Consider the following 24,380-nt stretch of genomic DNA (forward strand, 5'->3'; position numbering starts at 1 on the left):
AGACTTTATGAATAGTACCTTTCCTTAAGATACCGGTGATATCTTTAGACTCTTGAAAGGCAATTGCTTAAGGTTCTAGCACCAAACCAAAAAGCAAAGGACTCAACGGACATCCTTGTCTGGTTCCATGTTGAAGTTTATTTGGTTTAGAAGTCTGAAAATTAGTAAGGACCTGAGCAGAGGGAGATAAATAAAGTAATTTAATCCGATGAATAAAATTGGGCCGAAAATTAAATTTTTCTAAGGATTTAAATAGTTAATTCGATTTGGCTCGATCAAAAGCCTTCTCTGCATCTAAAGAAATCACACATTCTGTTATTTCCTTGGATGGAGAATGCATAACATTTAACAGTTGCTGTATATTAAAATGGGAATATCGATTTTTAATAGATCCTGTCTGATCATCAGATATTATAGAAGGTACAATATATTTGAGTCTACGGACCAGATAGGATCTTAGCATCAACATTGAGTAAAGAGATTGGTCTATATGAGGAGCATTCAGTGGGATTTATATTCTTTTTAAGAATAAGTGAAATGGAAGCTTCATAAAAAGACTGGCAACCTACAGACCTTGCAAGACTCAGTGAGGGTAGAACATAAGTAAGTTATAAGCAATGAGGGGAAGGCCTTATAAAATTCTCCAGAAAAACTGTCAGGTCTTGGAGATTTCCCAGGATGAAATGAACGTATAGCCTCAGTAATTTCCTCCTGAGAAATAGGTTGATTCAACTGCTTTCGATAATCAACCAAAAGACCCAGAATATTCAATTGATCTAAAAAATTGTTCATTAACCATATAACAATTACAGCACGGAAACAGGCCATCTCGGCCCTTCTAGTCCATGCCAAACGCTTACTCTCACCTGGTCCCACCGACCTGCACTCAGCCCATAACTCTCCATTCCTTTTCTGTTCATATACCTATCCAATTTTACTTTGAATGACAATACAGAAGCTGCTTTTACCACTTCTACTAGAAGCTCATTCCACACAGCTACCACTCTCTGAGTAAAGAAGTTCCCCCTCGTGTTACCCCTAAACCTTTGCCCCCTAACTCTCAACTCATGTTCTCTTGTTTGATTCTCCCCCACTCCCCTATCTACATCAACTGTCTATCCCCCTCAAAATTTTAAATAACTCGATCAAATCCCCCCTCAACCTTCTACGCTCCAATCAATAGAGACCTAACTTGTTCAACCTTTTTGTGTAACTTAAGTGCTAAAACCCAGGTAACATCCTAGTAAATCGTCTCTGCACTCTCTCTAATTTATTGATATCTTTCCTATAATTCAGTGACCAGAACTGTACACAATATTCCAAATTTGGCCTTACCAATGCCTTGTACAATTTTAACATTACATCCCAACTTCTGTACTCAATGCTTTCATTTATAAAGGCCAACGTTTCAAAAGCCTTCTTCACCACCCTATCTACATGAGACTCCACCTTCAGGGAACTATGCACTGTTATTCCTAGATCTCTCTGTTCCTCTGCATTCCTCAATGCCCTACCATTTACCCTGTATGTTCTATTTGGATTATTCCTGCCAAAATGTAGAACTTCACACTTCTCAGCATTAAACTCCATCTGCCAACGTTCAGCCTATTCTTCTAACCGGCATAAATCTCCCTGCAAGCTTTGAAAACCCACCTCATTATCCACAACACCTCCTACCTTAGTATCATCGGCATACTTACTAATCCAATTTACCACCCCATCATCCAGATCATTTATGTACATTACAAACAACATTGGGCCCAAAATAGATCCCTGAGGCACCCCGCCAGTCACTGGCCTCCATCCCGATAAACAATTATCCACCACTACTCTCTGGCTTCTCCCATCTAGCCACTGTTGAATCCATTTTATTACTCCAGCATTAATACCTAACGACTGAACCTTCTTAACTAACCTTCCATGTGGAACTTTGTCAAAGGCTTTGCTGAAGTCCATATAGACTACATCCACTGCCTTACCCTCGTCAACATTCCTCGTAACTTCAAAAAATTCGGTAAGGTTTGTGAAACATGACCTTCCACATGACCTCCCAAAAGGTTAACTTGCAGCTAGAGTCAGTGGTGAGGAAGGCAAATGCAATGTTGGCATTAATTTCAAAAGGTCTAGAATACAAGAACAGGGATGTGATGCTGAGGGTCTATAAGGCTCTAGTGAGTCCTCACCTTGAGCATTGTGAACAGTGTTGGGCTCCTCATCTAAGAAAAGATGTGCTGGCAATGGAGAGTGTTGAGAGGAAGTTCACAAGGATAATCCAGGAATGAAAGGGTTATCATACGAGGAACGTTTGATAGCTCTTGGTCTGTACTCACTGGAATTTAGAAGGATGAGGGGGAGATCTCATTGAAACCTTTCAAATGGTGAAAGGCCAAGTCAGAAGAAGTGGAAAGGGTGTTTCCCAAGGTGGGGGAATCTAGGACAAGAGTGCACAGCCTCAGGATAGAGGGGTATCAATTTAAAATAGGTGCAGAGAAATTTCTTTAGCCAGTGGGTAGTGAATTTGTGGAATTTATTACCACAGGCAACTGTGGAGGCCAGGTCGTTGCGTGCATTTAAGGCAGAGCTTGATAGATTTTTGGTTAGACATGCCATGGAAGGTTACGGGGAAAAGAGCAGGGAGTGGGTCTGAGGAGGGGAGAAAAGTATTAGCCATGATTGAATGGAGAAGCAGACTTGATGGTCCAAATGGTTTAATTCTGCTCCTGTGTCTTATCGTCTCACGGGTGATCCCATTGGGAAAGACATACTGACCATGGAGATCTTGGCTTCTATGGATCAATGCAGGAAAATAATGGAAAAAAAGCTGAACTTGTTTTACACATAAAGGATGGGTGTACAAGGGAGACTCTACGAAGTCTTTATCAGATAATGCATTGGCAACAGTTATGGGCATCATAGCTTAGGAAGCACATGATGCTCTTGGAGGGAGTGAAATGTTGAATAATGCTACATTTGAAAGTTGAGGTCTGAGGAGAAGGTGCATAAAGTTCAGTGCTATGATTTGGAACTTTGAAAGCTCAGGATGATTTAATCTTTTAGAAAGTGTTAAGTGGAACCGATTGGATGGTTGGAGAGAAATATTTTCTACTCATTGGCGAGTCTAGGACTAGAAAGATTGGTCTAACTAGTAGAGGATTTCTGAAGGGCTAGTAACCTTACTCTACAAATGCCAATGGCTGAAAGATTAGTCATTTAACTGAAATTGATAAACTATTGCCAAAGGCATTGAAATACATATATATTATGAAATGGCTTCTACTTGTTCTACATAACTACATCTAAGGTTAAAGTGCCTGAGGAATTAAGTAGTTTCTGTGTTTGAGAATGAGTGCTTTTGGAGCATTGTTCCACTGTGTAGGATTGTACACATTAACCACCGAATTCCTATTTAAGTTGGAGCAACTGTAGAAACCGTTACTAGCGTTTAACACAAAACATCCAAATTCCTTTGTCCGCAGATGCTACTTGACCTCTGAGTTTCTTTGACAGATTGTTTGTTCCACTAGTCTTTAAGATTCTATGTGTGATCAGCACTGTTCACCTGTTTAGGATTCTCTATGTATATGGAACACTGTCATTTGATACTGTAGCCATTTGTGGCAGGTATATTGCACCAGGACTGGATGGCATCCCATAATACTGGAAGAAGTGTTACGAAATCACGTAACTGGATCACTTACCAGCAAAGATAGAGAGGTCCGTTGAAGTTTGATGGTACTATTTTTTAAAAATCTTTATTTATGAAGCGGCACAAAAATAAGATTAATACAAACATTCAGATAATATACGTCGTCACTACTCAATCTAAAAGCAAGTGTCTAATAATAACCATCAATAAGAAACAGCTCGATCGTTTGTCTAGGGGATAATATATTGTCCGATGGAAATATAAAAGTCACTCAGTTCCGGCAGGCTTCAGCCTTTTGGGGGACCGCTGGGCTTTCACTTGTTGGAGAGAGAGAGAGAGATTGGTGAGAAAAGAAACTTGCCCGGGTCTTTATGAAGCGAATCCGTTGAGTCAGGGGAGCAGGCTTCCTCGTTGTTAGCTAAAAGCTGGTTTCCATGGTTCCAGTCACCGATTCCAGCAACGGAATCGAACGCACGTGACTTCCTTCAAATGGCTTCCCGCTACTACGAGATCGTTAGCGGTTCTTCTGGTGCGTCTGAAGGGGGTGTTCCCCTAGACCCTCTTTTATACTTCCTCACAGGGTCTCAGATGTCAATCAGGTTGGGATGATGCAATTAAAAAAGAAAAAGGTAAAGAGAAGAACAATGGCACCATTGAAAATTTCATCAACTTTACAGTGAGGGTGAGAAAATCCCTTAGATAAAAGTAAACCAATCAATGGTTGCACAATTACATCACGTGGATAATGTTGCTAACACTTAACCAATGAAAAATGAAAAGGTGTGGGTAACTCCTATACCACTTTCTGCCAGTAAGTGGAGACGAACCACCATATAGTCTGTGAAAAATACACGAGTTTGTTAAAAAAGTACAAATCATGATTAAACTACGACTTTAGTCTTACATTAATTCCTCTAATATCTTATAAAAAGTATTAAAACCAGCGGAAACCCCATATATTTGTCTAATCTAGCTATGTTCAGAATAATCAGTTTGCTTATCACTCAGTTCGGTCAATGGCATGTTTAGTCTGCCACTCATCAAGATCATGACGGATAATCCACCTCACTTCCATTTTCCGTTCTAATTCTCACATATTCTTGGATTACAAACATCTGTAATTATTTGCATTTCTCTGAGGGAAAGGATTCCCAAGACTAGCAGTCTTTTAGTATGTGGGCCTGGCACGAGTGCAGTTATGAAGAAAACATGGCAGCACCTCTTACTTCCTTTGGAGTTTGTGAAGGTTCAGCATGACATATAAAACTTTGACAGACTTCTATAGATGTGTGGTGGAGAGTATATTGACTGGATGCATCACTGCCTGATATAGAAACACCAATCCCCTTGAATGGAAAACCTTACAAAAAGTTGTGGATATGGCCCAGTCCATTACAGGTAAAGCCCTTCCCACCATTGAGCACATCTACATGAAGCATTGTCACAAGGAAGCAACATCCATCATCAGGGACCCCCACCCCCCAGGTAAAGCTTTTTTTTCTCACTGCTGCTATCAGGAAGAAGGTACAGGAACCTCAAGACTCACACCAAAAGGTTCAGGAAGTTGCTACTCTTAAACCATCAGGGTCTTAAACCAAAAAGGATAACTTCTCTCAACTTCACTTACCCCATCACTGAAATGTTCCACAACCCATGGACTCACTTTCAAGGACTCATCTTATGTTCTTGATATTTATTGTTTATTTATTTTTTTATTATTTATTTCTTTTTGTATTTGCACAGTTGTACTTTGCACATTGGTTGAACACCCAGTTGGTGTGGTCTTTCATTGATTCAATGATGGCTATTGTTCTGTTATGGATTTACTGAGTATGCCCACAAGGAAATTAATATCAGGATTGTATATGCTGACATCTGTGTACTTTAATAATAAATTTACTTTGAAAACTAGCCCATTTCCCAGTTCTGACAAAGGTTTTTGGCCCAGAAATATTAACTGTGCCTGTCTTTTCACAATTACTGTCTGACTTGCCGAATGTTTCCAGCATTTTCTGTTTTTATTCCAAATTTTCAACAGCTTTCCATTGAGATTATCCAGAATTTTGTTGCCTCCATCCCTGCCTCCTGAGCCTCACTCTCCTCTCACCTATGCTCATCAGCTGCACCAGCTTTCAGTTTTGCTAATGCTTCAGATTTAAAATTTTTCATCTCTTTTAGTCCCTCAAATTATTTTGATGAGTTGTGTTTATAAATCATTTTTTTTACTGTATCAGTTCATCTTGGTGTTAATGAGCTTGCCTGGCGTGTTTGGGCATAACCTCTGGAAATCCCTTCCTAAACCTTTTTGTTTCCTGTCATTAAGGTGCTCTTTATTGTCTAACTTTGAGCAGTGTTTGGCTGTCTCTTCTCTACATAGCTAATTGTTGGATTTAATCTGATTATATTACTGTGATCACATTACAGTGAGTAATTGATACCTGGAACACACTAGTGGAGGAAGTGGTTACATTTGCTATATTCACTTAGAAAGGCAAAGCATAAAAGGATTATGTACTAATGCAGGCAAATGGGATCAGTGTAGATATGCAGAAAGGTCTGCAAGGACATGATGGGCCATTTCAGTGCTGTTCAGCTCAATGACACCTGTGGACTGCAATAAGTGCATGTGTTGTTATTGCAGTGTATAGGTGTCATAAGCACCAGAATGCTCTCTATGACAAAAATGTGTTATTTTGCTCTAGTGAACATTCCAGTGCTGAAGTGGATTGCATTAGTGTCTTAGTGGTACATGGGCATAGGTGCTACTTAAAACACAGTGGAGGAAGTGGTCAGACTGACCCATAGATAGTCATGAGTAAAATTCTGGAAAATACCATGTGACCTAAGCATGTGAGTAGCCCAAGGTTATATTGTAGTTCAATAGGTTGGAGGGTTTTATACCCCAGTCCTGCAAAATCAAGAAAAGCAGAGAGTAACTAAATGGTGTGCACTCAAGTCATGACTCAACCCTACATTCCTGTTTAATCCCCATATTCCTTAATTCTCTTCAAATCCAAAAGTCTAAAGCTTGGCTATGAAAACACACACACATTTCATACTTCATTGCACACTTGATTTAATATTGATCAATGTGGCATGCTAGAAATTGTATTTTTTAAAAAACAATGTACTAATGATGTTATTTCTTCACTCCTACTTCCTCAGGTTTGGAAAGCGTGGACCATTATCCAATATTGGTAGCTGTGACAGGAATTCTTGTCCGCATCCTAGTTGACTCTGATGCTCAGGGGTAAGAAACTGTTTGCTAAGTGTTGAACAGAAGGATTGTTAAGCTATAATATAATGATTTATGTACAAACATTTGTATATTGGCTGTCACTCGGTTAGACAGTGTATTTGATGTGGGAAATTACAAAATGCTATTTTTAACAGAGTAAAGTATCTTTTTGGAGGTACATTTTACACTGTGATATAATGTTAGATAAATATTAGTGTGCATGATTGAAAGAAAGTTTTGACCATTTTTCTTAGTTCTTTATTTAAGCATGATAACAAAATAGTCTGTGAAGTTTTGGTTAAAGAACCATTTGGATAACTTGAATTGTGTCAGTTCTCAGGTTTGGACTTATTGTTCACAGTATATGGTTAGAATTACTTCTAAAGATCGATCCAAACTTCAGAGCTGCACAGAACCCCAATAAAAGCAATGTTAAGTTCAGCTATATTCCTCCATTTTAACTGGCTACAAAACTTGTTAGAATCACAGAAACATTACAACACTGAAAGACACCATTCAGCCCATTCAGCAGGTTTATACCAGCTTTGCCAGGGCATCTCGTCAGTCTAATTTACCTGCTCTACTTTAATACTTTGTCCCTCATGATTTTATCTGTTCCCTTTTGTAAGCCTCAATTATATAGATACCCTCCACACTTTCAGAATTCTAGATCATAACTACCTGCTGTGTCACGGAGATTTTATTCTTGTTAGCCTGGGTCTTTAGCAGTTATTTTAAATCTGTATACTTGGCCTTTTACAAATGGGAACAGTTTCTGTCTCTTTTTGCGTACTTAAACCCATCATGGTATTGTCTTCCTAACCTGCTCAGCTTTAAGAACAATATAAGCCTTGTTCTTGCAATTGACATTGGTTATCTCTCTGTTCATATTCTCTGGGATTTTATATTCCTTTTTACATGGTGATGAATAAAATGGGATGTTAAACTCTTGTTTTATAAAGTTTCTAAGTAACTTTTTTGCCTTTCACGAGGCTACAGTTATTGCTGAGATTTTTTTAAATTCAAGGTCTATTTTTTTATTTAGTTTAAGTTCCCCGGCTACCTTAAATTGCCAGTGGAACAATAGTCCAGAACTCTGGCTGCTTGTCTAGTAAGAACCCACACCATTGTTTATCTCTCACCAGTTTGAAAAGTAGCCATTTGCAATGGTTCTCTGCTTACAATCCTTGAGCCAACCTCTTACCAATGCCATCAGTGATTCTTTGTTTCCATCAGTTTCAGTTTTAGAACAACCTCTTTTGAGAGATGTTTTTGGATGCCACCTGAAAGTTAATTCTGTGATATTTACTGCATTATACTTATTAGCCTCCTTCATTACTTTGTCAATAATTTCAACTAAGTTAGTCAAACACGGTTCTCTGTTCTCTGTTAATAATTCACACCTCTCCAAATTACTATTATTTTTCTTCTTGTTGGTTATTATTTGTAAAAGCTGATGTATTCGTGAAGTTACCAGCCTGCACCTGTTGAGTTTATTTATGTCGTCGTGAACAAAATTGTAATGTTTCCCATTCAACCATGTTTAGTACCAACCCTGACCCTAGTGAAGACTCCAAGATTCTACACAATATTTTTGAAATATCCATCTGCAGTTGATTGGCAAAGTGCGATGCATCCAAACTTGACCATGTGATTTTTCATATCTAAGTATAGTCAGTTTTCTGGTATTTCCTCCCAATGTTGATCCCATCTATGCTAAGACTGTGGCAGCAATGCCTTTTTTGACCAAGGTAGATACAGAATAAGCATTTTATGTTTCAGCTATGCCTTTGGAAGGTGGTGAATATGTTGAATTCATTGCCACAGACAGCTGTGGAGGCCAAGTCATTGGGTATATTTAAAGTAGAGGTTGATAGGTTTTTGATTAGTCAGAGCACCAAAAGTTGTAGGGGAAAAGCAGGAGAATGGAGTTGACAAGGATAATAAATCAGCCACGATTGGATGGCAGAGCGGATTGATGGGCGGAATGGCCTGATTGTGTTCTTTATTATGTGGTTTTATGGTCTTCTGCCTCATGTTAACTGTCAGTCAGTTCTTATACCTGCATCTAACAGCTGACTTTCTGACCTCTGTGGGCCCTGAAGCAAACTGCAAAGATGTAGGTGAATATTAATATATAAAAGTTCACTGATCCATTTCAACACTGCACTGAGACTAACAGTGGGTTTTGAGGGCTGCAAGAGCATTCATACATGAGGTTCAAGATAGCTCTGCAGAAATATAGAGAAGCAAAAACACCACAGTAAGAAACAACAGATGAAGGTGGAGGGGGGGAAATATAGCATTACCAGCCCAGCAGTCCCTGGGTGTTCTGCGCAGAAACAGAATTCTGCTAATTGAGGCTGAGAAACCAATTCATGAAATGGCTTATGGGCTGCACTCTTTCTGTGAATGGAAGGAGCGACACAGCTGGTAGAACAATTCAAGTGATCTTGGTTTGAAACTGCCCTTTGGCGTTGTCCTTCTGGACTCTGCCTGCTCCATCTTCCATCTTCCTGCAGCTGTTCTGACTGTGGAGAGCAATAGGTTACCAGGGGAAGAGTTAGCAGCGAATAGGAGGGTTCTGTCAGCTGGCATAGATTTAATGGGACAAATTGACCTCCTCTGTTGTATGGAAACAGTGCAAAACTGATGGCAGTGTAATGACACAGATACATCATTGCAGAAAGGGGAGAGACTCGTGAAGAGAATGATCTCTTGTGGTCTAGAAACACTTTGTAGCAAATCCTCCCAGGAAATATTAACAGCACATGCCTTTCTCAAGGGAGAAAATCAGCAAGCAAACACTGGGAGACCATAAAAACAGGCCCGGAGCCATCAGTTTCCATTACATGCTGGTTTATTTATTGGGGTGGAACAATAGATTTAATGACTGAATGCTCTCTCATGAGAGCTTTGTGAAACACTCTTCCCAGTTTTCCATTTTTATACTTGAATGTCATTTCATGCTGAAGTGATTTCCTTGTCCTGAGGTTAGTGGTGCTGCCATGAATTGTTCTGACAGCTAAATGCCTCACACATCCCAAGGCATTATCAGACTCTATCATGTCATGTTGTGGGGTGTTGTAAAGTGGTAGTGCTGCTGCATCACAAATCTGGTGACCTAGGTTCAAATCTGATCTCTGGTGCAGTCTGTGTGAAGTTTGCACATTCTCCATTAGTTTCTCTTTCCTCCCAGGTTTCCTCCCAGGTTAATTGGTTACTGTAAATTGTCCCTAGTGTGTAGTGAGTGGTAGATTTGGCAGAGTTGATGGGAATTTGGAAAATAAATGGGATAGATATAAATGTGTAATTGGTGGTCAGTGTAAGCTCAATGGGCCAAAGGGCCTGTTTCCTCACTGTATGATTCTATGACATACTCTCAATTTGCATTTATTTCTTTTCCATCTCTTCTCCCTTATTCACTGTTTTGGATATATCCCTGGACATACTACTGCACACAGTGCTGAATGCACCATTGAATATATGTAAAAATTTTGTCCAGTCAGCTGAACAGGATCTCACAGCAAAGGTGACACATATGGGGCTGACTTCAGAATAATTAACATACCAAACTCTATTTGCTGCCTTTGGCTTACCAGCCTGCAGTGTGGGTCTGATTGTGCTTGGCCTGCACGTGGCATTGCCCGCACTAACCTGCAGCCATGTAGCACCCAGTCTGCTGAGGTCTTGCTGCCGGACTTAAAGATAAAGATTAGCTTTATTTGTAACAAGCACATTGAAACATACAGTGAAATTTATCATTGCATGAAATCGAAACAATGATTCTGCTGAGCAGCCCACAAGTGGTTCCACGCTTCCAGCATGTCCAAAACTCACTATCCTTAATCCTATGTCTATGGGAGGAAACCGGAGTGAGAGCCTGAAGGAAACTCACACAGTTATGAGAAGAACATATAAACTCCTAACGAATAATGGCAGCAATTGAACCCTGATCTTACAGCTGGCTCTGAAATAGCATTACACTAACAATCTGGCTCAATCATCAGGGTTTTCCCTAGACTACCTGGCTACCTGGAGAAGTGTGCTGTTAGAGTGCTGCTTCTGAATAACTTCAAAGATTAGAGGTGCTTAAAGAAAATTAAAATGCACTTAAATAATTAAAAATTTTCATAATTACTTTAAAATTAAAGTATAATAAATTTATATAAAATACTATTACCTTTTGCAAAGTAATTGAAAACTTTAAAATTGATTTAGGAATGAAAAAGATAACTAATCTGTCTAACATCACATCCCTCCTTAATGAAGGGTGAGAAGTACATTCCTGTGGTCAGCATAATGATATGGAAACATCAATGCTGAGGAACAGAAAATTCTGCAGAAAGTGGTGGATAAAGTCCAATCCAACAAAGCCCTCCCAGTCATTGATTACATTTACAAGGAGCGTTGCCACAAGAAAGCAACATTTATTATCAAGAATCCCCCATCATCTAGGCCATGCTCTTTTCTTATTGCTACCATTAGGCAGGAGTTACAGGAGCCTTAGGTCCCACACCATTGTGGTCGGCAGCTCATCAAGGAAAAGGAGAACTCTGATCTCAAACCTCTGTTGCCTTGTGGCTGTACTCACTCATGAGGAAAGCTTCAAGAGTAAGAGGAAAAATCTGGAGATGGAACCCTAAGATGAGTTCAACACTGACTGACAGCTCCTGCTCACTACTGGTGCCAAACTGTACCAATCTCTGCCATTCCTTTGAACTCAACCTCTGCATAGTGGAGAGAGCCTGCTGTATGGGCAACAGCTTGCCCTCCATATTGTACTGTCCTGGCTTGCATATCAACTTTGTCAAGTTGCTCACAACATCCATGGTCAACCCCAATTGGTGGAGGGCCACCATGGTTATCTTACAGCCATCAAACTCCTGAACCAGTGTGATAACTTCACTCACCTCAACTCTGTGCTGATTCCACAACTTCTGAACTGACTCACTTTCAAAGACTCTACAGCTCTGGTTCTTAGTGTTGTTTATTTACTTTTGTATTATTTCTATGATTTGTCGTCTTTTGCACATTGATTGTCAGTCTTTGTAACGTATGCTTCTTCCTAAATTCTATTGAATTTCTTATTTTCCTGTAAATGCCTGCAAGAAAATGAATCTCAAGGTAGTATATGGTGACATACATATATATACTTTAATAATAAATTTACTTCAAACTTTGGATGTTGAGGAATCAGCTGTAAAGTGTATTTGTTGGGTGTGGAGGGAGTTAAAGTGATCCAGAGAACGATGGTCAAACTAGCTGCTTTGCCCTGAGTCTCTCACAACTTCTTGTGTGTACAGACAGTTCCCAGGTTACATACAGTTCCATTCCTGAGTCTGTCTTTAAGTCGGATTTGTGCGAAGCCGGAACAAGTACATCCGGTATTATTTAGCGTCAGTTAGTCAAATGTTTGTCTTAGTATATAGTATATATTTTACCTTTCTATTCATATAAAACACTTAAGAAACGTATTTATTCCAATAATTAAACCACTGCGTTGCTTAGTAATAATTGTAGCTTTCATCGGGGCAGGGCCTTTCACATGCTCCATTATTCTCACTTTATCCTTTAAAATTGTTCTGATCGTAAACCGACTGTAACCTAATACTTTTCCAATGACCAATGGCGTTTCATCTCTTTCCAAACGCTTTGTTATTTCCACTTAATTTTCAATCGTGATCGCTTCCTGTCAATGGAACTGAAACACTGTGGGCGGCGGGTCCCGAGCTCTGCCGGCTCCCAAGGTCCGCTGGGTCCTAAGCACCCCACCGCACTGAGACAGGCTAAATAGGACAAGTGGGGGCTGTGCTGGGTTTGGGTATTTGATCCTCCTGAATATTCCGCGTGGGAGTTTAAACTGGAGGTGGCAGTGTTTCTTTTTATGAGGTCAAGTTGCGAGCTCAACATCAATCCGGCAGGGATGGTACGGGAGTCACTGGATCGACATCAACCCGGCACAGGAGTGGTCTGTCACTGAATCAAAGTCGGGAACCTCCGTTCTCCAGCACGGCGCTGATCTCACTGCGCCACCAGCTGACCAGAACTGGGGTGGAGGGGGGGGGGGGGGAGGGTGTCAAGGTGAATCTTACCAAGAATAATTTCAGCCAAATACAAAGTTAAACACTCAACACAATGTCAATGGCAACAACTTAAAATGGTGGACGGCGTCGCAATCCAACTTAAAATGGCAAATGGCATTCTCCTTCCTCGGTTCGTAAGTATGAGTTGTCCATAAGTCGGACGTTCGTAACTCGGGGACTTCCTGTAGTTGGAACTGTACTGCTCAAGCAAGTGTTTTGGGGATATTTCACTGCACTCCTGCTGTATGCCTTGGTGATAAATAGGCTTTGGGATTCCAAAGATGAGCATGCACATCTGCTCCACTCTTATCAATGTATCTGAGCAGCAGTACATGTTATTTTATGGTTGATGTTTTGGGAGTCAGCTGGACAGAGGAGAATCTAAGGAAATCACCATTCACTACCTTGATAGGACTTTTGAGTGCTAAATGAAGGCAAAAATAGTTGCAGCTATCTTTAGCTAGTAATGCAAAATGGTTAAATCATTTTGGCCATCTAGAGAAAATATCTATGAAGGTTCTCAATCATCCAGGTCATTGTATCTCAAGCAGTAGTAAATCAAGGCAACTGGACTTGCTGTGTTGTCCAGAAGACATTTCGCCACTCAACCGAGAGGCTTCTTCAACTCTGATCCATGGTGGGTAGTTTTCCAGCATACAAACCCTGTGAGTTGTTTAAAGGTATTGCAATCACATCAGGGTCGTTAAGAGTCATAGAGGAAGATGAGGATCAATTAGTCTTACCTTTGCATGAATGGAGCTGTGAACTGTAGTGGAAATGCAGGGGTAGAGGTGTTAGAACCACATTGTAAGTAGCTGATCGGTGCTGTCTTTGTCCAGTTTGACAAAGATGGCTACTTTAACCCATCTTTCAAACTACCAGTTCTGCTGTCCAAAAAATGCACATAGTTATCATTAAAGGAGTGAGGTACAAGATCAATCTCACCCTTTCCTTCTTACATATCCCTCCATTTTTCTGTCATCTGTGTGCCTATCCGAGTTTATTAAATGTCCCTAATGTATCTGCCTCTACCACCTTTCCATGCACTCACCACTCTGTAGAAAATAAAATTACCTCTGACGTCCTCCATACTTCTCTCCAGTCACCTTAAAATTATGCCCTCTTGTATGAGCCATTTCCTCTCTGGAAGAAAGTGTCTGGCTATCTCCTCAATCTACACCTCTTATCATCTTGCACACAAAGAGCAGAAGCTAGACATCCTTGATACTAGGGATTGCATTGAAAAAAGCAGTAATTGCTTATATAAAGAACCTCCTTCACATTATCAGGAGCCAGCTGCATAAACAGTGACAAGTGCTGCATAAGAATTCTAGCTGCAATGTCATTGGGAGAAGAGTAATACCACAAGGTTGTTAGTGAGAGTACATGTGACAGTGAATCTTGTTGTAATTCATCCGCAGGCATTCAGCACAGATGAGGGTATACTCCACAATTGAAATTACATCAGAGCCTCTCATCTTAATTTATATAGCACTGTTGATACATTTCCCATCAATGATAGCCTGATGAAGGGTCCCGGCCTGAAACATTGTGTTTTTATTCCCCTCCAAAGATACTGCCTGACCTGCTGAGTTCCTCCAATGTTTTATGTGCGTTGCTCTCACTTTTGATTGTTATTTACAGATTTTTCACTGTATAACAATTGTATACATGCTCCAGGGTGTTAAGTTAAACTCTCCTTTCAGATTTATCATTTTATTAAGTTTTGGGATATGCAGATAACCATAACCATGACCAACCAACTAGCTGACTGAGCAAACAATAAATAAGAATCTTTTTCTCATGTTTTGTTTTTGTGGAGAGAGAGGCAGCATCCTGAAAAGGTTTGCTCTGTCACTTCAATAGCACACAAACTTACTCCATTGACCTGGGGTGAAGAGGCAAATGACCATTGTACTGGAGCTGTCAGTCAGCTGGGAACTTTCAATGAGAAACTCATCTGCCCCTTTCGTCACTTCCCTATTGCTGAAGGACTTTATTCGTCAACAGCTGAGACCTTACAATAAGTTGATTTAAGTCCCACACTCTGTTTCCTTACAAATTAGTGCACACAATCACTTGAGATTGTAATTTGTATGCTGATGAGCTCAGGTGCAGACTGTTGGCAGCTGGAACTGCACTTGAGAAATTGTCACAGTGACTTGAAAATGCAGCGTGTGATTTACTGACAGCAAATCTCCTGTGTCTCTTCCTTCCAGCAAGACAGTGAGACTGCCTGACCTATAGCAGGGACAATTCTTGAAGCATCCAGATGTGTTAGTGCACAATGGCTGTGTGTGCGATGATTTTCACAATCTTAATGCTCCCAAAACAGGCATTGTATTCCAAGGTTTGTCACAGAAATGGATTACTTGGTGAGCAGAGGAAAAGGTTCAAGAATGTGCTTAAAGAAATTAAACATATCTCATTGAAATTGCTGTTCTGACAGGAATACAAAGTCATTAGAGTGGTAGGTGTGGCTTCCTTTTTAAACACAAATGCATTAAGTCTTGTAAGGCAATCAAAGACTCAGTTTTTTTCTCCATTAATAGTGCATGTATAGATATAGAGCCTGGACTCAAAATTCATGAAAATAAGCAAATTATTAAATTCAAGCCCCAAAACATCTGATTGCATGGCACTGAAGAAATGCAGAATGGAGGTGAAAGTTGGCTTAACCTAGAGTGGAGCACTGAAGTAACTCTTCCTGGGTCCCATCACACCACACTGCAAGCATGTTCTGGGACTTCCTGTCAGAATTTAGATTTTCAGCAACAAAAAGACAAACAGTAATTACCACAATCATGCTAATATGTTTTAATTTTAAGCTACATTGGTCCAGAAATGTGTGGTTGGTGATCACCCGTGGACCTGAATCGGAATCAGGTGTATGTTATAGAACTTGTAATTTTGTGGCAGCAGTACAGTGAAATGCATCAAAACTACTAAAAGTTGCAATAACAAGCATATATAAAGGAATAGTGGAAAAAGAGAGTAAAATAATGAAGTAGCTTTCATGGACCTTTCAGAAATCTGATGGCAGAGTGGATGAAGCTGGTCCAAAATCATTGACTTTGGGTCTTCAGGCTCCTGAACCTCACTCCCAATGACAGGAATGGGAAGAGAGCATAAGCTGGAAGGTGCTTTTTAAGATTTAGGGTTGAACTGTACGTTTTATCCTTTATCTGATAAACAACAAGGTTAGGATCTGAATATTGGTAATAGTTAATGAGAAACAACCAAATAGTTGTTGTGCTCTGTACGAATCAAGAAATTAGAGGTGTTTGTTTCAGATGTAAGCTTGGTTGTAAAGGGCAATTTAAATAACTACATTTAGTTATAAAGAGTGTTCCTTATAAATATTATGCAGAACATTAATGTACATATAGACTGGACAAGTCAAATTAGTAGTATAATGAAATTCAAATTAATTGAATATATTTCTGGTTATTTTCTGATAAATTTGTTAAGGAGCCAAGTAGGGAAGAGGGTATTGTATGTCTTGTGCAGTGAGAAAGGTTCAATTGATGATCTGGAAACACAGGAGACTGCAGATGCTGGAGCCTGAAGCAATCCACAAAACGCTGTGGAGCGAAATGGACAGTTGACATTTCAAGCAGACCAAATAAAGGTTCTTGGCTATTCCCCTCCATAGATGCTACATTTCCTACTGAGTTCTCTGCATTTTTGTGTGTCAATTGTTGCTTTTGAAAAGAATAACCAAAATATTATAGAATTTTGCATTAAGTTTGAGGTGATGTAGTTCAATCTGGAACTAAAAGAAAACTGAAGGCATGAGAGGAATGGTTGATTGGACAAATATTTACAGATAAATTTGTGGACAGACAATGCCTAGATTTTAAAGCAATATTAATTTCCAGTTAAGATCTAATAAGTCAAAGCACTAAAAACCAACAGGACAGGTGGTCAATCCATGACTGAGTTCTAAATCAAAGGATGAGGGTTATACAGTTACCAAAAATCACAGTGGATGAGGAAAATTTTAGAACTCTGTAAGTAGACCAGGAAATTGACGAAAGGAAAGGTGGAATATAAGACTATGTTAAGAAACAAAACAAAACATACTACGAGAGTCTCAATAGCTATATAAAGAGGAAACAACAAAGCCAAGTGAAATGTGAATGCCTTAATGACAGAGCCAGGAAGGATTCATTATGGAATGAGGAAATGGCAACTACCTTGTGTCTGTCTTCATAGAAGACACGAAGGTGTCAGATAATCAAAAGTTTAGAGGGAATAAGGAAGAAGCACTGGTAAACTAAATAGTACTCTGGAAGTAGATAAGACTAAAAGCCAATAATTCCGATAATGGCATGCATCCCAAAGTTTTGACTTTATAATTAGAAATACACCCAACGGCCACCTTTTTAGGTATCACTTCAAGGTTTGACATATGCTTTAAGCAATGCTCTTCTGCATCCACTGTTGTAACACTTGGTTATTTGAGTTACTGACAGCGTGAACTAAGCTAGCCATTCTCCTCTGACTTCTCATTAACAAGGTGAGTTTGCCCATAGAACTGACCCTCACTGGGTTTTTGTTTTTTGCACAATTCTCTGTAAACTCTAGAGACTGTTGTGTGTGAAAATCTCAGGAGATCAGTTTCTAAGATAGTCAAACCACCCTGTCTTGGCAACCAAGTCAAACCACCCTGTCTTGGCAACAATGATCATTCCACAGTTAAAGTCACATAGATCACATTTCTTCCCCAATATGATATTTGGTCGAAACAACAACTGAATCTCTTGACCATGTCTGACCATTGGTGCCACATGATTGGCTGATTAGATATTTGTAATAAGGAGAAGGTGTACAGGTGTAGCTAATAAAGTGGCCACTGAATATATAGCAAACACTGTGGACATCAGCTTCTAAAATTCTAGACATTCTGAGATAGTTTCTATGAATCGAAGGGCAACAAATGTAACCTACCCTTGAAGAAAAAAAAAGAGGAAACCTGTCAGCCTAATGTCAATGGTGAGGAAAATGCTGTAATCTGTAATGAAGGATTTATAACAGAACCCTTTGAAATGAGTTGAACAGAGTCAGCATGAACTTACGGAATAAAATCATATTTGACAGATCTTCTGGAACTCTTTGAGGATGTAATGAGTAGTCTTGACAAGGGGCTACATAGAAAGGATGTATTGTAGCGGTATGCTACATGCAGCGCTAAAATTACGACACGGAGTCGGTAACTGCAGTCGAAGGAAAAACTTTATTCGAAATCTTCAGCCTCACTTTTAAGCCTCCCTCAACCTGCCTCCCGTGGCGCAGACTCCAAAGCTCTGTGCTCGCAAACCCCCGTAGGCTATCTAATTGTGAGCTGGTTCGGATGTGCCAGGAAATGGGTCGCCACATAACCCCCCCCCCCCAGAACCGGCAATACACCCCCCAATGTCCACAGTCTGGGCCGGAACCTGCTTGGGAGGTCGGCCTCTGCGCCGAGGTGCCGGAAACTCGGCTGGTTGCGCCAGGTCCACATGGGCAGGTTTGAGGCGGTCCACCATGAAAACCTCCTCTTTCCCCCCAACGTCCAGCACGAACGTGGACCCGTTGTTCCGGAGCACCATAAACGGCCCCTCGTATGGCCGCTGCAGCGGTGGCCAATGCCCGCCCCTTCGTACAAACACAAACTTACAGTTCTGCAGGTCTTTGGGTACGCAGGTCGGGTTCCGCCCGTGCTGTGAAGTGGGTATGGGGGCCAGAATACCGAGCTTCTCGCGTAGTCTGCCCAGGACTGCTGCGGGATCTTCCTCTTGCCCCCTTGGGGCTGGTAGGAACTCCCCGGGGACGGCCAGGGGCGCGCGGTATACCAACTCGGCCGACGAGGCGTGCAGGTCGTCCTTGGGCGCTGTGCGGATGCCGAGTAGGACCCAGGGAAGCTCGTCCGCCCAGTTGGCTCCTCGCAGGCGGGCCATGAGGGCCGACTTCAGGTGACGGTGGAAACGCTCCACTAGCCCGTTGGACTGTGGGTGGTAGGCAGTTGTGTGGTGCAGCTGAGTCCCCAAAAGGCTAGCCATAGCTGACCACAGGCTGGAGGTGAACTGGGTGCCTCTGTCGGAGATAATGTGGGCCGGTACACCAAAGCGAGATATCCAGGTGGTGATCAGGGCTCGGGCGCAAGATTCAGAGGTGGTGTCGGTGAGCGGGACTGCCTCTGGCCATCTTGTGAACCGGTCCACGATAGTCAGGAGGTGCCACGCTCTGCGCGACACTGGCAGGGGGCCCACGATATCCACATGAATGTGGTCGAAACGCCGGTGGGCGAGATGGAACTGCTGCGGTGGGGCTTTGGTGTGCCGCTGCACCTTGGCCGTCTGGCAGTGCATGCACGTTTTGGCCCATTCACTGACCTGTTTGCGGAGTCCGTGCCAAACGAACCTGCTGGAAACCATCCGGACAGTCGTCCGGATGGAGGGATGCGCCAAGTTATGAATGGAGTCAAAAACACGGCGCCGCCAGGCTGTCGGGACGACGGGACGGGGCTGGCCGGTGGCGAAGTCACAGAGTAGGGTCCTCTCACCCGGGCCCACCGGGAGGTCCTGGAGCTGCAAACCGGAGACTGCGGTTCTGTAACTCGGAATCTCCTCATCCGCCTGCTGTGCCTCTGCCAGTGCCTCAAAGTCTACCCCTTGGGAAAGGGCATGAACGGTAGGGCGAGAGAGCGCATCAGCCACGACATTGTCCTTACCCGAGACGTGCTGGTCATCCGTTGTGTATTCAGAGATGTAGGACAGGTGGCGTTGCTGGCGGGACGACCAGGGGTCGGACGCTTTTGTAAACGCAAAGGTAAGCGGTTTGTGGTCTGTGAACGCGGTGAAGTGCCGACCTTCTAGGAAGTACCTGAAATGCCGGATTGCCAGGTAGAGCGCCAACAGTTCCCAGTCGAAAGCACTGTACTTGAGCTCGGGTGGCCGCAGGTGTTTGCTGAAAAACGCCAGGGGTTGCCAGCGACCTGCGATGAGTTGCTTCAGCACCCCACCGACTGCCGTGTTAGATGCGTCCACTGTGAGGGCGGTAGGGGCGTCCATTCTGGGATGTACTAGCATTGCGGCATTCGCCAAAGCTTCCTTCGTTTGAACGAAAGCGACGGCGGACTCCTCGTCCCAGGTAATGTCCTTGCTCGGACCCAACAGCTGAAGGGAGGAAGCGGTGGTAGAAATTGACCATACCTACGAATTCCTGAAGGCCTTTGATCGTGGTGGGTCGGGGGAAGTGGCGGACCGCATCTATCTTAGCGGGCAGAGGGGTTGCCCCGTCTTTAGTAATCCTGTGGCCCAGGAAGTCAATGGTATCGAGTCTGAACTGGCATTTGGCGGGGTTGATTGTAAGACCGTACTCACTCAGTCGGGTGCAGAGTTGACGGAGGTGGGACAGATGCTCCTGACGACTGCTGCTGGCTATGAGGATGTCCTCCAAATAGATGAACGTGAAGTCCAGGTCCCGTCCCACCGCGTCCGTTAGCAGTTGGAACGTCTGTGCAGCATTCTTCAGGCCGAACGGCATGTGGAGGAACTCGAAAAGGCCAAACGGGGTGATGAGAGCCGTTTTGGAGACATCATCAGGATGCATCAGGATTTGATGGTACTCTCAGACGAGGTCTACCTTGGAGAAGATCCGTGCGCCATGCAGGTTTGCTGTAAAGTCCTGAATGTGCGGCACAGGGTAGCGGTCTGGTGTGGTAGCCTCGTTCAGCCTGCGGTAGTCACCGCATGGTCTCCAGCCTCCCGTCGCTTTGGGCACCATGTGCAGGGGGGAGGCCCATGGGCTGTTGGACCGCCGGATGATCCCCAATTCCTCCATCCTCTGGAACTCCTCCTTCGCCAGTCGGAGCTTGTCCGGGGGAAGCCACCGAGCGCGGGAGTGGAGGGGTGGTCCCTGAGTCGGGATGTGGTGCTGTACGCCGTGTCGGGGCATGGCCGCTGTGAACTGCGGTGCCAGAACCGATGGGAAATCCGCCAGGACCCTGGTGAAGTCGTTGTTGGACAGCGTGATGGAGCGGAGGTGAGGGGCTGGCAACTGGGCTGCACCCAGGGAGAACGTCTGAAAGGTCTCGGTGTGTACCAGTCTCTTCCTGGGCAGGTCGACCAGTAGGCTGTGAGCCCACAAAAAATCCGCGCCCAGAAGCTGTTGGGCTACGGCGACCAGTGTAAAGTCCCACGTGAACTGGCTGGAGTCGAACTGTAGCTGCACCTGACGGATGCCATAGGTCCTTACTGTGCTGCTGTTCACGGCCCTCGGGGGGGACCCGGTGCCCTGCTGCGGGTGTCGTAACTTGTCGGAGGTAAAACGCTGATCTCGGCACCAGTATCGACCAAAAACCGGCGTCCCGACCTTCTATCCCACACATACAGGAGGCTATCCCGATGGCCAGCTGCCATAGCCATCAGTGGCGGCTGGCCCTGGTGTTTCCCGGGAACTTGAATTCCGTGTACTTGCCGTCTACCGGGGGCGACTGTACGAACTCCGCGACCTGGGCCGCTGTGTCCTGGTCGAGGGAGCTCACCACGTAGTAGTAGCGGGTGTCTTCTGAGGTGATCTGGCGAACGTGGAATTGGGCTTTGGCTTGCAGGAACCATAGGTTCGGTCGCTGTGTCCAGAAACCCGGCAGTTTCAACGAAACCGCATGAACAGAGGCGGCGTCGGTCATTTCTGGTCCAAACATCGTTTGGACCGTTGGGGTCACCAATTGTAGCGGTATGCTACATGCAGCGCTAAGATTACGACACGGAGTCGGTAACTGCAGTCGAAAGAAAAACTTTATTTGAAATCTTCAGCCTCACTTTTAAGCCTCCCTCAACCTGCCCCCCGTGGCGCAGAGGCTCCAAAGCTCTGTGCTCGCAAACCCCCGTAGGCTATCTAATTGTGAGCCGGTTCGGATGTGCCAGGAAATGGGTCGCCGCAGTATTTTGATTTTCAGAAGGCTTTTGATAAGGTCCCACACAGGAGGTTTCTCTCTTTTGCACATAAACGACTAAGTCACTTACATAGTTGTCGTTTTCTGACAACCAGTTGACAGAGGAGCTACACTACACTGCATTGATTTGTTGTCCTTATTCTGATCTCAGCTGACTGTGTCCAATTCCATAAAGGTTATTTGAAATTACAGCCATCCACTCACATCGAGATTGTGCACATCACCTGCTGATTATATTATTAATCTTATCAGAGAGAAGAACGCTTACTTTTTTAAATTGACTTATAGATGTGGGCATTGCTAGCAAGGCCAGTATTTGCCCAAACCTAGTTCATTGTGATGAGCTGGTAGTGAGCTACTTCTTGAATCACTTCAGTTTCTTCTGTTAGGTAAGAGATTCCGGAATTTAGATTTTGACACGGTGGCAAAGATGAACCAGCAGAACATTTACAAGTCTGGACAATATATAATTTGGAGGAGAGTTTGCAGATCTGAGTGATGTCATATGCCTGCTGCCCTTGTAATTGCTGCTGGTGGAGGTCATGGGTTAAAGTGCTAATGGTGGAGTAGCCCAAGTACTTAACTACATCTCATTTTATAGACTGTTGATGCTGTGCTCCTGTGCACTGATAATGGGTGGAATGAATATTTAGTGTGAGCCAATAAATCTGTGTGTTACTCATCTCAATATCTCCCGTCTCTGACCCATTCTAGCAACATCATGGTTGCTTCAGTTAAGCTTCCAGACAATGGTAAATCACCTCCCCCTCTCCCAACTCTGATCTTGATGTGGTGAGAACTCGGCATTGATAACGTCAAGAGTTGGTGGTTACACTATGTCTCATTGGAGATGGCCATTGACTGGTACTTTTATGACTTGTCAAAAATATTGCTCATCAGAAATATTGCTTGTGTCAAATCAACATAAGCCAAATTATGTCTTGCTGCTTGCAGTCATGGACTGCTTTATTTGTTGAGAAGTTGTGAATGAAGTTGAATACTGCGCAATCATCAACAAATGTCTTAAGTCCTAACCTCATGTTGAATATACTCTGAAAAACTCCTGCAACAGTGTCCTGGGACCAGGATGATTGGCCTACAAAAAACACCGTCAGATTTTACTTATATGAGCTTTTCACCAGCCATTGAAATGATCTCCCTTTTATAATTGCCTGGTGGCATCAGTTTTACCAGGCTTCCTGATGCTCTGACAGTGCTTATCTTGAAGTCAAGGGAGATCCCTCTCACCCACAGCACTTCGACTCATGCTTGGACCAAGGTTGTAATGAGGTCTGAAACCAAGTGGCCCTGGCAAAACCCAGATTGATAAGAAGGCTCACTTAAGAAAACTTGTAAGAAAATGCCTAATGGATCTTGTGGCAGACTGCAACACAAAACAACAGGGCTACTTAGTGAGTTCTGAAATAGTGGCATTTGGTAACTCATTGAGATGTCATGCCATAGTGAGGCACCATAACAAATGCTGATTGTTCCATATGTTCGAAGCTCATATTCATTAACCTTGTGACATTATTTATAGGTGGTGGAAGAATTTTCAGCCTATAATATTAATCTGTTTGTAGATTCATAGAAGAAAGTTAACACATGATACTTTATACATAGGTAATAATGCCCCAACACCAGTACTGGGGAAGAGTGGATATTGTAGCTCTGAACTTTGTACTCCAAGAATGTATGTGTCTTCTTTAGAGATACTTCACAGTAATAGGCCCCTCCGACCCATGAGCTCATGCCATCCAATCACACCCATGTGACCAATTAAACTACTGACCCATATGTTTGGAATGTAGGAGGAAACCGGAGAACTTGGAGGAAACCTATGAGGTTGTGGGGAGAACATGCAAACTCCTTACGGACAACGGTGTAAATGGAACCTTCTGTGAGCCATTCTACCAACAATAGACATTTCAACCCTGAGAAGGCATTAGGAATGACGTGTTGGAGTGTTTGATATATTGTGGTGTGATGTGGCACTGAATATGATTGTTGTATTTGCAAAGCAATTTTCAGAATAACAGTTTAGTCTTTGCTAAAGCCTCTCTTTTCATTAAATCCTCTCCTACTATTTTATGGCCTTACCCCTGTGGCTGTTGTCAGATTGCTGGAAGGCTGGTCTCCTCCAGACTGGGAATTTTTGATGTCTTCCATGGGTGCTTATGCCCCATGATATAGTTCTGCCCTTGATGCAGCAGCTGCAGAATACAACATCCCAACTGAGAAGTGAGCTCTGGTGTATAGGCTAGAGAGTATTATCTCAGAGCCTGTGGCATCAGGACAGATCCACACATCCTGTGAGAGGAGAAATGTTTACTCGCTGCAATGTCTGGGCTGGGCCATTATGACAGTTAACTGTGCATGCATCAGCTGTTGCCAAAGCGTGCTACCAACCAGGCTACCCTTGAAAATACATCATGGAAAATATAGGTCTTCTCCAAGTGAGCTACACTA

The 24,380-nt window shown here is 42.9% G+C and overlaps 1 protein-coding gene across 2 annotated transcripts in view; it reads left to right on the plus strand.

The window, feature by feature from the left end:
• The window catches only part of LOC132377967 (E3 ubiquitin-protein ligase RNF123), a 428,887-nt gene that overhangs the window by 268,361 nt on the left and 136,146 nt on the right, over positions 1-24,380 (plus strand). For both annotated transcript variants that reach the window (XM_059944516.1, XM_059944515.1), the window contains one exon: positions 6,812-6,896. In XM_059944516.1, coding sequence (XP_059800499.1) covers positions 6,812-6,896 — 85 coding nt within the window. The remainder of the gene's footprint in view (positions 1-6,811; positions 6,897-24,380) is intronic.

The sequence above is a fragment of the Hypanus sabinus genome, chromosome 19, assembly GCF_030144855.1.
Source record: "Hypanus sabinus isolate sHypSab1 chromosome 19, sHypSab1.hap1, whole genome shotgun sequence".
NCBI classification, from domain to species: Eukaryota; Metazoa; Chordata; class Chondrichthyes; order Myliobatiformes; family Dasyatidae; genus Hypanus; species Hypanus sabinus.